This window comes from Pelobates fuscus, chromosome 2 (assembly GCF_036172605.1).
Source record: "Pelobates fuscus isolate aPelFus1 chromosome 2, aPelFus1.pri, whole genome shotgun sequence".
Taxonomy (NCBI): domain Eukaryota; kingdom Metazoa; phylum Chordata; class Amphibia; order Anura; family Pelobatidae; genus Pelobates; species Pelobates fuscus.
This window is the reverse complement of record NC_086318.1, coordinates 289,258,770-289,276,834: the sequence shown is the minus strand read 5'-3', so window position 1 is coordinate 289,276,834 and position 18,065 is coordinate 289,258,770. Positions and strand designations below refer to the sequence as shown.

Here is an 18,065-nt window from a genome sequence, read left to right as displayed (position 1 = left end):
ACAAGGGAAGTGAATGGCGCTTACACAGTAAAAACCAAAACACAGTACTGGAGTGAGAAAGGTGTTCCCCAACACCCTAAAGTCAAAATGTACAGAAGGTATTAGAAGCAACAAGTGCCAAAATACACACAACACTCCCTGTGTATAAACATATAAAACAATACTTATGCATGTACAGGTCTATGTGAGGGATGTCCCATGTAGTCAGTACCTACAATAATAAAAAAGGTACATAGTATAGACTGTACATACAACGAGAGAAATATGGAGGTAATTGGATACACTCACGGATTCCAGAGCCGTACCAGGCTCTGTATTTAGTGCCCAAAGGTGCCTCAAAAGGCTTTGCTGGAGAATCCTGGATGGTATCCCCCAGAGGTAGAAGGAACAGCAGCAGAGTGATGATAAAAAATGTAGATTTATTGTAAATATAAATTAAAATAATAACTGTGCAGGTCCCATATGGTGACTCACGAAATCACAGTCATGCAGACGCGTTTCAACTCAGTCCGAGTTTTCATCAGTGCATAAAATCATCCAGTTGCTGTTCCGTTTTAAATCCACCGCTATTTTGATTGCCGGTCACATGGGCGGAAGTTCGGGTGGCCGGCGTCTGACATCACTTCCGGTATTTCGGCGCTCATTTTCCAGCTTGATTATGTTTAGTGCTCATTTTCCAGCTTGATTATGTTTAGTAAACATAATCAAGCTGGAAAATGAGCGCCGAAATACCGGAAGTGATGTCAGACGCCGGCCACCCGAACTTCCGCCCATGTGACCGGCAATCAAAATAGCGGTGGATTTAAAACGGAACAGCAACTGGATGATTTTATGCACTGATGAAAACTCGGACTGAGTTGAAACGCGTCTGCATGACTGTGATTTCGTGAGTCACCATATGGGACCTGCACAGTTATTATTTTAATTTATATTTACAATAAATCTACATTTTTTATCATCACTCTGCTGCTGTTCCTTCTACCTCTGGGGGATACCATCCAGGATTCTCCAGCAAAGCCTTTTGAGGCACCTTTGGGCACTAAATACAGAGCCTGGTACGGCTCTAACTGCAATGTGCCCTCTCACTACACTGAACTGATGGGGGTCCGATAAGCTTTCTCCTTTGATGTTTGTGAGTAAGGGTTGGCCCTATGGCTGCAGAAGTTACTTTTTTTCAAATCACTGCATTTGTGAGATCCCATGCTCTAGTATTTTCTTCCTTTTAACAATCCTTCATTCAATAATTTCCCAGAACACTATTATATTTTAGGTGCTTCTGATGGCTAGCGTAGCTGTCTGGAACTAATTACGTTTTAATACTGCTAACTTGGAAGACTGTGATTGGAGTGCCGCACATAGTTTGCAAGGCTTCTGAATACGGATGTTAATTCTGGAGAGGGCTTGAAGTATCTGCAGATATTAGATCTGCTACTATTGAAAGCCAAGATTTCATATACCCCCAAAGAAAATAAGTAAAAATAATTACATCCATTTTCTTTGGGAGTATGTATACTAACTTGCTTTATTTGTTTTCCAAAAAATATTTGTGAGAATCAGTGTCTTAAAAAAATAATAGGTTCAATTACGTGATTGATAAAGAACACTTTTGGTGCCAATCATCAAAATTGTCAATCTCAGCCAATCCAGTGGTTTCCTATATAAAAGCACTGGAAGGCAAACAAAATACAGAGCTGTGCCATTCAGCATCTCCTGGTAGAGATGCATTAAATCAATGCAGTCCTATGAGGAATGAGTGATGGCCACTAGAGGTGTTACTAGGCAACAAAATAAACACTGCTTTTTAACTGAAAAAGGAATGTATACATTAAAGTGCCTGCAGGGATAAACTATACACACCAGAACAACTACATTAAACTGTAGTTCAGTTTAAGGGAATTTCAAGATTTAAAAAGTGTATATGTTTGTAGTGGACGAGGTTGTTAAAATATAAAATGAGCATTTATAGGTTTTTCAAAATAATTTTCTCCAGTTCATCTTACTCTTCTTGTACTTTTTATTTAAAGATAATCAGTAAGTAAGAAAAAACATAATACATGGTTATTCTCTGAGCTGTGAACTGTCAGGATTTACAAAGTAATTTCAAATTTTAGACCGAACTAGCTAAATTGGAAAAAATCACCTACTCAACTTCTGCTTCTAGGTTACCATTTCAGTAAAATATATTATCTCTAACAAATGACAATTCAGTGAGTTTCCCTGGATAATGAAAACCTGTTCACTCTTTTGTAATTCAATATATAGGTAATGCATTTAAAGTGATGCAAACAGATTCCCCTTTTCATAGATCCTGAAATCGCTCCGCTGATAGAGGTTGTTTGCAGCTTCTGACAGACAGTCTCCCTTCAAAGAGGACCCATGAATCTGGGACCTCTAATTCTGGGATAAGGTGTCTAATTTTATTCTAAAGTGAGATTTACGGAATAAGTAGTTTCCCCCAACATTAGTTACGGAATTCACTACTTGGGGTATGACGCCAGGTTACTGTAGGCAACATCATCATTCTTAATTCTCTGCACTATTTGGCTGTTTATATTATTAAATTCAGGTGTTAGGGGATTCATCTCTACCTCTGCAGATTACATTATGATTGCTCATGTATATGCTTTCAACTCCTTGTCTTTTATTTCCTGGCTTGTAGCATTTTGGGGGGAAAGTACTCCTGTCTGAATATCCCTTTCTTGCTACAGTTTTCTCACAAACATATGTATCCCATGAACCTGTAGTTTGACTGTCAGATTTAAATTAAATATGCACTGGTTGTAGCTGACTTATGAAAAAAACAAACTTAAGTCAGTAACAGTCAGGAGGCGACTTCCATTAACTTGCAGAGTTGCTTCCAGGGAAATGGTTATGAGCTCAAATTTAGGTAGGTATAGAAACAGATTGCAGGTCATATGTTCATTTACTTGACTCTACCACTATCATCCATTAAGACCTTTACCTAAAGCATAGGAAATTATCTTTTTTGACGTAAGGACACTAAAGCTGTGGAATTATCTACCTAAAGCAGGAGTCTCAAAGCCAATTTACCTGGTGGTCACTAGCCACATATCCGTACTGCTGCATGTGTTCACAATCAAAATTCCCATACACATAGAGACACACATGGTTACACACAAACACCCACAGCTACACTCTACCATACATTTAGACATAGAAGTACAAATTCCCGTATACACACTCAATATTCTCTCTCCCCAGTACCTCACAATAGAGTCTGCTTCTGTGCATTATGTGCACCAGCCAACCTCATTACTGGAGTTGTGGTATGGGACTGTCAAAGGCAAGCACTTTACTAATAATGCTGTCAGAACCACAAAGCAAAGACAAACATTGTTATCCAGCTGGTCAGTCACTTCAGCCACTGCAAAAAAGTGTGCAATCGCAGCCTGATGCAGACCATAAGCAGTGTGGGCCAAAGAGAGGTATGTCTGGGGATTAGACCTACCCATCTATGCCAGGATGGGTTGCTATTCGGGCCTATTTTTTTTAGAGGGCCAAAAATGACCACCCGCATGGTATTTTGAGACACCTGGCCTAAAGATTCCCTTTCTGTAGAAATTTCTGTAAAAGCAGGACAAAATAGTTCAAGGGTAACCATTCAGCCCTCTATAGTAGTTATGGTGTCATGAATCTCCTGATGTCATCCCAAGTTTAAGAATCATACTGTTTTCACTCACGGTTTGACACTTACCGTGGTCAACTGTGCTCCCATGGTCCTGTCTGGCAAGTATTGCTAAAGGGGAAACGGTTTGACTATATTGGGGCAGGATGGGACAAGAGCACTTCTGGAACTGTAGCCACTGCTTGAAGTATTCCTTTAATAGTTGCGTTTACAACTTATTGATCCAAGGAGAAATCTACCTGCCATTTATCTTGCGCATTTTTTTGTTGTTGTTTTGTTTGGTCTTCTTATTCATTGCATGGTTGTAGTGAATGATAGTTCTATTTCATTCACACCAGCTGGTAACTGTATAGTTACATTAGGAGGGCAATATGTAAAACCCACAATATTGTAAACTCAGATTTCTTTTGCTGTATGGGACTGTAAACATACCCCTTCAGGGTCTAGGGTTTATTCAGTTTTTAAACAGTTAAAGCGTCACGGTCACCATCTGGGTGCTTTGCATATTTCGCAAAGACCCCTGTTGTTGACATCTCTGCTGGTAGTTCGGTGGCCGGAAGGAGCAGGCAAAGGTGAGTTTAACTTACCTGAACCTGTCTATCACAGGCACCAGGGGTCAATGTCACTCAGCCTTGAGGTCTATGTAGAGTCCCAAGAGGGTCCGACTTGTGGTAGCTCCATGTCAGGTGTTTTTGCCTTTTATTTTGGAAATAAATACGTTTTTGTTTTGGGCTGTCAACCAGCTGGAATAATCCTGGAAGGCTGGCAATATCAGTTTTGGGCAACTTTTGTGTGTGGTGCCAGCACGCATTGAGTGCACACAGTATTCTAACTTTAGACACAGTGGGCAAGCTGCAGTTTTCCCCTGTGGCTGTCAGCCAGTAGTTTTTCAGAGTGCCAACAGTGGCAAGGGAAGGCAACTTCTTGCATTGCAGTGTATATCATACTCAATGAAGTTTTGGCTGAAGCTAGTTTGAGTAAAAAATATACATTAACCCCTTCCCGCCGTTACGACGTACCATGCCGTCATGCATTAAATGGGCTTTAAAGCTGTTGCGACGGCATGGTACGCCGTAACGGCTTGCAGCCCCAGGAGGTGAGTTGTACTTACCTCCGCCGCGATCCTCTTCTGGGGGGCTGCCTTACAGCCCAGGCAGCCCCCCTCCGGCAAATGAGGCCCCCGGGGGCCGTGTGATCGCTCTCAGAGAGCGATCACATGGCCCCCTATAGCTGGCTATGGATCTGCCAGCAGGGGGACTGTTTGAAATATCACAGTCCCCCTGCTGGTAGGAAGAGTAAAAAAAATAAATTAAACATGTTTAAAAATATATTAAATATATTTATATATATATATATACATTGTATGACGTTATATAATAAGTGTATTTTAATATTAATAAAAGTATATATATTAATATTAAAATACACTTAGAAATGACGTTACATATATATAATATGTATATATATATTATATATATATATAATAGATGTACATATATATATATATATTATATATAAATACGTATAATTAAAATAATAAATAAATAAATAAAATATTGAAACAAAATGTAATATAAATTATATATGCATATGTAATTTCATTCTAACTGTATTTTCTTATTAATATATATATATATATATATATATATATATATCAGTAACAAAATACACTTAGAATGACATTCTATATATATCTATCTATATATAAAATACAAATAACCGCAAATATATATATATAGATAAATACATATAATTACATAAAAGATTACATTAGTATACACGTAGAATTTAAATACCTATAAATGCATATATATAAAAATTCTACATGTATATTTAAATAATCTTTTAACGTAATTATGTGATTTGATTAATTAAAATTTGATTGACATGCCTGACAACACAGGGAGAAAGTGCAGAGAATTTAATTCGCAAGCACTATATTTGACCCTGTAACTCTCCAAGACACCATAAAACCTGTACATAGGGGGTACTGTTTTACTCGGGAGACTTCGCTGAACTCAAATATTAGTGTTTCAAACTGGTAAATTGTATTACAACTATGATATTTTAAGTAAAAGTGACTTTTTTCACATTTTTTACAAGCGAACTGCACTTTTATGGTCTATATTATTGTTGTAATATGTTTTACTGTTTTAAAACACTAATATTTGTGTTTAGTGAAGTCTCCCGAGAATAACAGTACCCCCCATGTACAGGTTTTATGGTGTTTTGGAAAGTTAGAGAGTCACATATAAGGCTTGCATTTCATTTTTTTCACATTGAAATTTGCCAGATTGGTTATGTTGCCTTTGAGAGCGTATGGTAGCCCAGGAATGAGAATTACCCCCATGATGGCATACCATTTGCAAAAGTAGACAACCAGAGGTATTGCAAGTGGGGTATGTCCAGTCTTTCTTAGTAGCCACTTAGTCACAAACACTGGGCAAATATTAGTTTTTTGCTTTTTTCACACAAAAACAAATATGAACGCTAACTTATTTGCCAGTATTTGTGACTAAGTGGCTACTAAAAAAGACTAAACATACCCCACTTTCAATACCTTGGCTTGTCTACTTTTTCAAATGCTATGCCATTATGGGGGTAATTCTCATTCCTGGGCTACCACACCGTCTCAAAGGTAACATTACTAATATGGAAAATTTCAATTTAAAAATGTAATGTTCTATATTTGACCCTGTAACTTTCCAAAACAACATAAAACCTGTTAATGGGGGGTACTGTTGTACTCGTGAGACATCGCTGATTACAAATATGTGCATTTTTTTGCAGTAAAAGTATTATGACATTCACAGTTAAAATGTCAGACGGAAATGCAAATTTAAAAAAAAATCTTATTTTCTCACATTTTTTTTAATTTTGTTCATAATAAATTATGTTCCATATATGAATAGTGAATGATAGATTAAAGCCCTGTTTCTCCTGAACAAAATGATATATAATAAGTGTGGGTGCATATAATTTGAAAGAGGGGAACTACGGGTGAACAGACATATAGCGCAAATTCCAGTTTTTGTTTACGTTTTGTTTTGATCAGAACGTGCACTATTGACTCTGTCCTGAAGGGGTTAAAGAGGGCACTATAGCCACCAAAACAACTTTGGCTTAACCCCTTCAGGACAGAGTCAATAGTGCACGTTCTGATCAAAAACAAAACGTAAACAAAAACTGGAATTTGTGCTATGTGTCTGTTCACCCGTAGTTCCCCTCTTTCAAATTATATGCACCCACACTTATTATATATCATTTTGTTCAGGAGAAACAGGGCTTTAATCTATCATTAACTATTCATATATGGAACATCATTTATTATGAATAAAAGTAAAAAAAATGTGAGAAAATAAGATTTTTTTTTTTTAAATTTGCATTTCCGTCTGACATTTTAACTGTGAATGTCATAATACTGTTAGGTTTTACTGCAATAAAATGCACATATTTGTAATCAGCGATGTCTCACGAGTACAGCAGTAACCCCCATTAACAGGTTTTATGTTGTTTTGGAAAGTTACAGGGTCAAATATAGAACATTACATTTTCAAATTGAAATTTGCCAGATTGGTAATGTTACCTTTGAGACGGTGTGGTAGCCCAGGAATGAGAATTACCCCCATAATGGCATACCATTTGAAAAAGTAGACAAGCCAAGGTATTGAAAGTGGGGTATGTTTAGTCTTTTTTAGTAGCCACTTAGTCACAAACACTGGCCAAAGTTAGCGTTCATATTTGTTTTTGTGTGAAAAAAGCAAAAAACAAATATTTGGCCAGTGTTTGTGACTAAGTGGCTACTAAGAAAGACTGGACATACCCCACTTGCAATACCTCGGGTTGTCTACTTTTGCAAATGGTATGCCATCATGGGGGTAATTCTCATTCCTGGGCTGCCATACGCTCTCAAAGGCAACATAACCAATCTGGCAAATTTCAATGTGAAAAAAATGAAATGCAAGCCTTATATGTGACTCTCTAACGTTCCAAAACACCATAAAACCTGTACATGGGGGGTACTGTTATTCTCGGGAGACTTCACTTAACACAAATATTAGTGTTTTAAAACAGTAAAACATATTACAACAATAATATAGACCATAAAAGTGCAGTTCGCTTGTAAAAAATGCAAAAAACGTCACTTTTACTTAAAATATCATCGTTGTAATACAATTTACCAGTTTGAAACATGAATATTTGAGTTCAGCGAAGTCTCCCGAGTAAAACAGTACCCCCTATGTACAGGTTTTATGGTGTATTGGAGAGTTACAGGGTCAAATATAGTGCTTGCGAATTAAATTCTCTGCACTTTCTCCCTGTGTTGTCATGCATGTCAATCAAATTTTAATTACGTAATCAAATCACATAATTACGTTAAAAGATTATTTAAATATACATGTAGAATTTTTATATATATGCATTTATAGGTATTTAAATTCTACGTGTATACTAATGTAATCTTTTATGTAATTATATGTATTTATCTATATATATATATTTGCGGTTATTTGTATTTTATATATATATAGATATATATAGAATGTCATTCTAAGTGTATTTTGTTACCGATATATATATATATATATTAATAACAAAATACAGTTAGAATGAAATTACATATGCATATATAATTTATATTAAATTTTGTTTCAATATTTTATTTATTTATTTTATTATTTAATTTATTTATTATTTTAATTATACGTATTTATATATAATATATATATGTACATCTATTATATATATATATAATATATATACATATTATATATATCTAACGTCATTCTAAGTGTATTTTAATATTAATATATATACTTATATTAATATTAAAATACACTTTGTATGACGTTACATATATATAATATGTATATATATTATATATATATAATATATATACATATTATATATATATATATATAATATATATACATATTATATATATATATATATATAATATATATACATATTATATATATATATATATAATATATATACATATTATATATATATATAAATATATTTAATTTATTTTTACACTTGTCTTTTATTTATTTTTTATACTTCCCACCAGCAGGGGGACTGTCTGATATTTCAAACAGTCCCCCTGCTGGCAGATCCACAGCCAGCTATAGGGGGCCATGTGATCGCTCTTTGAGAGCGATCACATGGCCCCCGGGGGCCTCATTTGCCGTGGGAGGGCTGCCTGGGTTGTGAGGCAGTCCTCCTGAAGCGGATCGCGGCGGAGGTAAGTATAACTTACCTCCTGGGGCTGCAAGCCGTTACGGCGTGCTATGCCGTCATAACGGCTTTAAAGCCCACTTAACCCGTGACGGCATAGCACGCCGTAACGGCATTAAGGGGTTAATGAAGAAGTTTTGGTGTATAGATCATGCTCCTGCAGTCTCACTGCCCAATTCTCTGCTCTTTTTGAGTTAAATCAATGTTATCTATATTTCTGCATCCCTAGTCACACCTCCCCTGGCTGTGACTGACACTTTAAATTTCAAATGTTGTTTTATTTTTTATTTAAAGATTCTTTATTTATAACTTGTTGGTTTTTTTTGTTTGTTTTTTAAAGAACAGAGAGATACAAGAGTACAAAAGTACAGAAATTCAATTCAAAACACAATATTTGCAGCATAGTCTGGTACCAATGTTGAGTGCTACATTGGTGTCTCAAAATGTTACAGTAATGGCAGGTATACTCTAGGCAGGATCTAAGGGTCTTTTTGAATTCTTCCAGGGAGTAATATACCATCAGAATAGCATTTTATATGCTTGTTCCAAATTGTGATTGAGTTTATGGAGGCCCAGATGTCAGACCAGTCAGTGGGGTCTATGTTAACTTACTTTTAACGTTTTTATCTCCTGCTCTGTAAATTGAACTTTAATTACATACGGTAGGCTCCTACGGAGCCTAACAAGATATTAACAGAGCTGGAGATAATCTTAATTAAACAGCATTTGTAATCAAAGAAGTGTGAACATTAGATAACTTCTTTACAGGAAGTGTTTAGGAAGTCTGTGCAAGTCACATGCAGGGAGGTATGACTCGGGCTGCATAAATTCTTATAAAATTATTTTAAGGGTCACTATAGTCACCAGAACAACTACATACTATTGTATTTGTTCTGGTGAGTGCAATCACTCCCTTCAGGCTTTTTGCAGAAAACACTTTTTCAGAGAAAATGCAGTATTTACATTAAAGCTTAGGGATACCTCCACTGGCCACTCTTCAGATGGCTCCTATAGGTGCTTCCTGTGCAGTGCTGCACACTCAGTGTATCCACAGTCTGCATGTAAACACTGAACTTTCCTCATAGAGATGCTCTTTGGCCAGGGCTATGTTTGACTTGTGCTGGCTCTGCCCCTGAACTGCCTCTGACCTTCTCATCCAATCCAATGCTTTCCTATGTGATTAGCTGAGACAATCACTTCTGACGATGTTGGCCAAGCCGGCACACCAGTAGCAGCAGACTGGAATAAATAATACAATTTTACTATAATTTGGGGGGGGAAAGAGTGAGGCAGGTGGGCTAGGTGGTGGTTTTAACACTATGGGGTCAGGAATCCCTGTGGTGTTCCTTTAACACCTAAATGGCAGAAAATTGGGCAGCGAGACTGCAGGGGCATGCTCTATACACCAAAACTGCTTAATTATGATAGTTATTTTGATGGTTATAGTGTCCCTTTAATGTAATGGCAAGGTGAGGCAACCACTTGCTAACCAGCTTATCTGGAATATAACTTTCCCTCCTCCAGCAGTTGGTTAACTCTGATAAGATTTTTAGTCTACAATAGACTATAATCATTTTGTTTTTATAGAAATCACTATTTTTATTTAAAGAAAATAAACTACCGTATATACTCGAGTATAAGCAGAGTTTTTCAGCACATTTTTTGTGCTGAAAAACCCCAACTCGGCTTATACTCGAGTCAGAGTCTGTATTATGGCAATTTGCATTGCCATAATACAGACTGGGGGAGAGGGGGGCTGGCAGAGCTGTACTTACCTCTCCTGCAGCTCCTGTCAGCTCCCTCCTCCTCCGCGCCGTCCGTTCAGCACCTCAGTCAGCTCCCAGTGTAAGTCTCGCGAGAGCCGTGGCTCTCGCGAGACTTACACTGGGAGCTGACAGAGGGAGCTGCACAGACCGCGCGGAGGAGGAGGGAGCTGACAGGAGCTGCAGGACAGGTAAGTACAGCTCTGCCAGCCCCCCTCTCCCCCCACTGAACTACCAATGACACTGGACCACCAGGGAAGGAGCCCCCCTCCCTGCTATGTATCAAGCAGGGAGGGGGGACGAAAAAAAAAATATAATTAAAAAAAAATAATAATAATAATTAAATAATACATAATAATACAAAAAATAAAATAATATAAAAAATAAAAAAAATATAATAATAATTAATAATATATTAAATGCCCACCCCCACCAACACATACACAAACACACACTGCATCACACACACTGCATCACACTTCATTCATATACACACACTGCACTCATACACACACTGCACTCATACACACACTGCATCACACACACTCACACTTCATTCATATACACACACTGCACTCACACACACACACTTCACTCACACACTTCACTCACACACACACACTTCACTCACACACACACACTTCACTCACACACACACACTGCACTCACACACACACACTGCACTCACACACACACACTGCACTCACACACTTCACTCACACACACTCACACACACACACTGCACTCACACACACACACACTCACTCACTCACTCACACACACTGCACTCACTCACACACACTGCACTCACTCACACACACTGCACTCACTCACACACACTGCACTCACTCACACACACTGCACTCACTCACACACACTGCACTCACACACACACACTGTACTCACACACACACACTGCACTCACACACACACACTGCACTCACACACACACACACTGCATTCATTATATACGCACACACACTGCACTCACAAACACACACTGCATTCATACACGCACTGCATTCATACGCACACTGCACTCATACGCACACTGCACTCATACGCACACACTGCATTCATTATATACACACACTGTAAATAAATATTCAATTAATATAATTTTTTAAGGATCTAATTGTATTTAGAAATTTACCAGTAGCTGCTGCATTTCCCACCCTAGTCTTATACTCGAGTCAATAAGTTTTCCCAGTTTTTTGGGGTAAAATTAGGGGCCTCGGCTTATATTCGGGTCGGCTTATACTCGAGTATATACGGTAATACAGCCCTATAGTATGTCTTTCGTTTTTGTCCCTATTACTTATTAAATCCATCCATCTGTATGAAAAGCTTCGAACAGGCAATCTGACTGTAGTGTTTTTCTATGACATGAATGTGTTTGAACAGTGCCCAGCAGTAACAAGGAACTAAGTGCTGGGTAAAAAGGTTGTGGATCTTTAGATGCCAGTTCTGTGTGCATGTACATTAAAAAAAAATGTTTTTGCACATACTACAAAACATTTGTTTGTCTTATGTAAGATATAGTCACCGAAAGTGCTTCTTCTTATAAATTGAAGGTGGACTATATTGCACCTGGCAATTAACAGAGGCAAAATATGAGGCATAGACCAGTTTTTCCTCACATTGAAATTTTTTTGTTTAAGAACCAGGCCCGGACTGGCCATCGGGCACAGGCTGTCAGAGGAGGTCACAGGATCTCCCCGGCCGGTCCATGCAGGGACCCTGCCGTATTCCATGATTCCTTCTTAGTGGGCCGCTGTGATAAATGCCTGGGCCTAATTTTTTTTTCCCAGTCCGGCTCTGTTAAGAGCTATACATGAATTAGACGTTTAATGTGAAATATACATTGTGGAGCATGTCATTCTAAAATATCTGGTCAATTACCTTTCATGAACCCCTAGTGCAGAAATAATTTCTCTTCTATATCCATTTGTTTGTATTTCCAATCATTATTTTCTAAATTACCTTAAATCAGTGTTTCCCAATCAAGTCCTCAAGACCCACCAACGTTCCAGGTTTTATCAGTATTTAAAAGTGCACTATAGGGTCAGGAACACAAACATGTATTCCTGACCCTATACGGTTAAAACCACCATCTAGCCACCCTGGTCCCCCCATGTCTCCCTAAATATAGTTAAATCTTACTTGTATTCAAGTCTGCAGCTGCTTACTTTGTCCCTGTTTCCTTTAGATCTGCCCACTGCCTGCTGACATCCGCAGAAGTGGTAGCCTAATCCAATCACAATGCTTCCCCATAGGATTGGCTGAGACTGACTCAGAGGCAGAGCCAGCACAAAACGTCTGTGGCTTATTTATATGACTTTGAACGTTAAAACTATGCTTCCAACTGTGTCTCTAGGAACAGTCCGTGCCTTCGGTATCTTTTTCTTGTGTTCCTTGTTTGTGAAGGGAGATATCTTCTCTTAACTTTGTGGCCCATTCTTTTGACTTGGCCATATTTCTAATTTGCAGTCAGACATGACAGTCAACAAACCTCTAGCTAGTTCAGGTATTTAAAGTGTTCCAGCTCAAGCACACCTGGTGCAACTAACGAAGCCCCTTAAGAGTTACATCGGGTGTGCTTTAGACATGTTTTTTGGATATTTGTGCTTTTGTGAGGGATTCACTATTCAGGGGATTGAATAATTTTGATACTGGAGAAGTCATTATAAGTTGCATTTTAGGTTGACTTTGTGGAAACCACTTGAAGCATTCGCTGTGTTGAGCTATTTCAAATGCTTTTGTTTGATTTGTTCATTGCAAAGAGCTGAAAGTATGTACATTTTGATAATACATTTTCAATTGGGGTTGAATAATTATGATTGTAACTGTATATACACACACATATGTCTGCATGATAAGTTATTTGTTTCTGTAAATATACTTTTTTTTATTTTTTCCATTCTAAGTCAAACAGATCTCTACTTTTAGACTGAAGGACATTTTTTAAAATTTGATTACACCTCAGTTCATGGAGGTACGTCAGATTTTGATGCCCTTTAGATTAGTCATAATCAAAGCTTAAGTTTCAGCCTTCTTCACCACTGTGGTCAGCCAGTTAGCTGACTGTGTGTAATACCTGCTGTGTATAGCTTTGTGGTTCCCCACCCAGTCCTAAACAGTGTTAATTTTGTCGACTGACAATGTAGTAAAATTTTAGTCAATTAACATTTTTGAGATTGGGTTGACTAAAACTAAAACAATTCAGATGACTAAAATCCGACTAAAACTAAAATGGCTTTTTAGTCAAAAGCCTATTACTAAAACTAAATTGAAACTTGCTGCCAAAATTACTGCTGTACACAGGGCCTGTGGAAGGGGCAACAGAGACAGACCAGTGCTTGGATGGAAGAGAGTCACCTAGAATGGCTGGGAGAACACAAAGAGACACAGAGGGACTGGGGAAGGGACAAAAGAGACAGAGGCTTTAAAGGATCACTATAGGGTCAGGAACACAAACATGTATTCCTGACCCTATAGTGTTAAAACCACCATCTAGCTCCCCTGGGCCCCTCGTGCCTCTGTAAATATAGCAAAATCTTACTGTATTCAAACCTGAAGCTGTACGTCTGCATGCGGTTTGCCTCAGAAAAACAAGCAGTCTGCTGACATCATCAGAAGTGGTAGCCTGATCTAATCACAGTGCTTCTCCATAGGATTGGCTGAGAGTGACCAAGAGGCAGATCAGGGGCAGAGCCAGCATGATTTAAACACAGCCCTGGCCAATCAGCATCTCCTCATAGAGATGAATTGAATCAGTGAATCTCTGAGGAAAGTTCAGTGTCTGCATGCAGCGGGAGGAGATACTGAATGTTTGGATGCATTTTAGGCAGCCATGGCCCAGGAAGGATCTCTAACAGACATCTAAGGAGTGGCCAGTGAAGTTATCACTAGGCTGTAATGTAAACACTGCATTTTCTCTGAAACAACAGTGTTTACTGCAAAAAGCCTGAAGGTAATGAAGCTGTAGTTGTTCTGGTGACTATAGTGTCCCTTTAACTAAACCCAGTCGTGTCAACTAAAATCTACTAGAGGTTTAGTCTACTAAAACTAAAATGGCTTTTTAGTCAAAAGATTATAAATATTTTTGCTGTGACAAAGCAGTGCTCTTTTCTTCTAAAAAGCGTTACTGCAGTTTCAATCTTGCAGAAATTTTAGTTTTCTCCTTGTACTAGTCCACAGAATAGCAAGAAAACCTTGCACTTTTGAGATGTTACATGTCATCAAGCTTTACCTTGAAGCATCCAAGACCTTTTGAATATCTAAAACTATTTTGTATATGTTCTTTAGGATAACTAATTTTCACCAGACTACTTCCCGTTTGTTCTTAGATGTTGACATATTTGGGTAAACACTTATAGGCACTACACTAGGGATCGACCGATATTGATTTTTTAAGAGCCAATACCGATATTCTGTGAACTTTCAGGCCGATAGCCGATATAATTTGCCGATATTCTGTACATTTACCATTTTGGAAAAGAAAAACTATTTCTAAAGGTAAATGCACAAAATATACATGCCACGTGTAGTGGATCCAGTGTGTTTAGACAGGGGAGCTGTGTGTGTTTGTGTAGTGGATGCAGTGTGTGTAGTGGATGCAGTGTGTGTTTGTGTAGTGTGTGTTGTGGATGCAGTGTGTGTAGTGTGTGTGTGTTGTGGATGCAGTTTGTGTAGTGTGTGTGTTGTGGATGCAGTGTGTGTAGTGTGTGTGTGTTGTGGATGCAGTTTGTGTAGTGTGTGTATTATGGATGCAGTGTGTGTTTGTGTAGTGTTTGTGTTGTGGATGCAGTGTGTGTGTGTGTGTGTGTTGTGGATGCAGTGTGTATTAGTGTAGTGTGTGTATATAATGAAAGCAGAGTGTGTGTGTGTATAGTGAATGTAGTGTGTTTATATAATGCAGAGTGTGTTTGTATAGTGTGTGTATATAATGCAGTGTGTGTGTAGTGTGCATTATATAAACACACTACACAAACACACACTGAATTATATAAACACTGTGTATATAATGCAGTGTTTATATAATGCAGTGTGTTTGTATAGTGTGTTTATATAATGCAGTGTGTTTGTATAGTGTGTGTATATATAATATAGTGTGCGTATATAATGCAGTGTGTTTGTATAGTGTGCATTATATAAACATACTGCATTAAATACACACACCTCATTACAAGCCCGGCGGTCCTGTGTGATGTCCATGTCATGGTAATGCAGAGCTTATTCTGTTTTTTACCATTTTAACTTTAATGCATATCTTTCCAATGGGAAAGCATTGTGATTGGCTGAGATCACCACTTTTGATGATGTCAGCCAAGGAGGCAGGTCAGGGGCAGAGCCCCTCTATCAGTCTGGAATAAAGGTAGGTGTTCCAGTGTTCCTGGTCCTTTAGTATTCCATTAATTTATTTTGCTTAGGCACACTTACCCAAGCATCATAATCCTCCTCCATGACGCCAACATGCTTGCTTCATTGCAGATGTTTTTGCATTTTAACAGAGTGACAAGCACTGTGTTGAAGTACAGCAGGACTGCCTAGTGGAGGGTTCTTTTGCTTTCCAGCCATTTCTTTGGCATAGCAGTCTATGAAAAGATCTATGCAGATTTACTGATTGAAAATGGTGAGGGGCCTATTTTTAATGGTTTTCTTCCCATCTATATACTAGCAATGAATAAGATTTCACAGGTCCCAGCTGGATTGTTGCGCTTGGGTTTAGATTAAAAGGTATTTGATTGTTCATGCCAGCTGAAATGCATTTGTGCACATGTCTACTAACAACTCTACTCTGCAGTGTAGAGCTTAAATTATTTTTACTATTAAATAAACTTATCCATACTATGACGGGTACTTAAGTAAGGTTAAATATTAATATTGTTTGTCATTGGACAGGTGACATTGTATAAATACTTTACGCTGATCTGCATTTGATTTTACTTTTAAACTTTTTACTACGATATGTATTAATCATTAAGTTTATCTCCATTGTTTCCCACAGTTATACTCGCTAAATGATTATAAGCCACCTATTTCCAAAGCTAAAATGACACAGATCACAAAGTCTGCAATCAAAGCTTTAAAGGTATGTATTTTTGTCTTTATTTGTTTAGTCATAACCTTTTAAAAACCAAGGCAGTTTTGTCATAACATTATATATATATGTGTATATATGTATATTATTAATGAACTGAACAGATTGGAAACGGACTATACCTTGTGTTGATATTATATAAAAGTATACTAAGATGGAACGTTTTAGTTCACCAGGTGTAACCTCTTGACATACAGATTAAAAGAACACTATATGTCAGAATTGCAAACATCTATTCCCGACACTATAGTGCTGGTGTGGCTGTTTAGGTTGGAGGCCCCGCTCCAATCTCCCCCAAAAAAGGTGAATTTATTTACCTTTACGCACATGTCATGGGTATCTTGCCGTGGCTGGCCTGTCTCCATTGCTGGGATCATCATTTTGATGATTTGAGCCAATCAAATGCTTTCCCATTGGGGAGGCTATTGTGCATGCGTGGCAAACACTGCACTGAGCCAATCAGCATCTCCTCATAGTGATGCACTAAATCTATGCATCTCTACAGGGATCATTCAGCGCCTTCTTGCAAAGCGTGAAAACGCTGAACGCCACTGCTCGCACTGTGTAGCAATGACGCGGGAAGCACCTCTAGTTGCCTGAGTGACTAGGCACAAATGTAAATGCTGCCTTATCTCTGAAAAGGCAGCATTTACATTAAACAGTCTGCAGGGACAGGCTATAGACACCAGAACCAACACATTAAGCTGTAGTTGTTCTGGTGACTATAGTGTCCCTTTAATGGAGGAGGAAAAAATCATTATGTCCTTAAGCTAGGGAATTGATCCATATTTTAAATTCATTACTATAATGAAATAAATGATTGAGTCAGCAAGTACAACAGGATACAGTTCTTGTCTTAAACTGGTAACCAAAATTGAACTGCATAGTTAAAGGAACACTAAATGTATTCCTGACCCTATAGTGTTAAAATCACCATCTGGCCCCCCTTGCCTCCTTACATGTAGTATAATCTTACTTGTATTCAAGTCTCAGAAGTAGTGGTCTGAGCCAATCACGAAACATACCCATAGAATTGGCTGTCATGGAGGCAGATCAGGGGCAGAGCCAGCACAAGTCAAACACAGCCCTGTCCAATCAGCATCTCATCATAGAGTTGTATTGAATCAGTGCATCTCTATGAGGAAAGTTCAGTGTCTGCATGCAAAGGGTGGAGAAACTGAATGCAGTGCTGCCCAAGGAAGCAGCTTTAGCAGCCATCTATGGAGTGGTCAGTGAAGTTATCACTAGGCTGTAATGTAAACACTGCACTTTCTCTGAAAAGACTGTTTACTGCAAAAAGCCTGAAGAGAAT

The 18,065-nt window shown here is 38.1% G+C and overlaps 1 protein-coding gene across 2 annotated transcripts in view; it reads left to right on the top strand.

The window, feature by feature from the left end:
• The window catches only part of SCAF8 (SR-related CTD associated factor 8), a 62,240-nt gene that overhangs the window by 18,380 nt on the left and 25,795 nt on the right, over positions 1–18,065 (top strand). For both annotated transcript variants that reach the window (XM_063443427.1, XM_063443428.1), the window contains one exon: positions 16,661–16,744. In XM_063443427.1, coding sequence (XP_063299497.1) covers positions 16,661–16,744 — 84 coding nt within the window. The remainder of the gene's footprint in view (positions 1–16,660; positions 16,745–18,065) is intronic.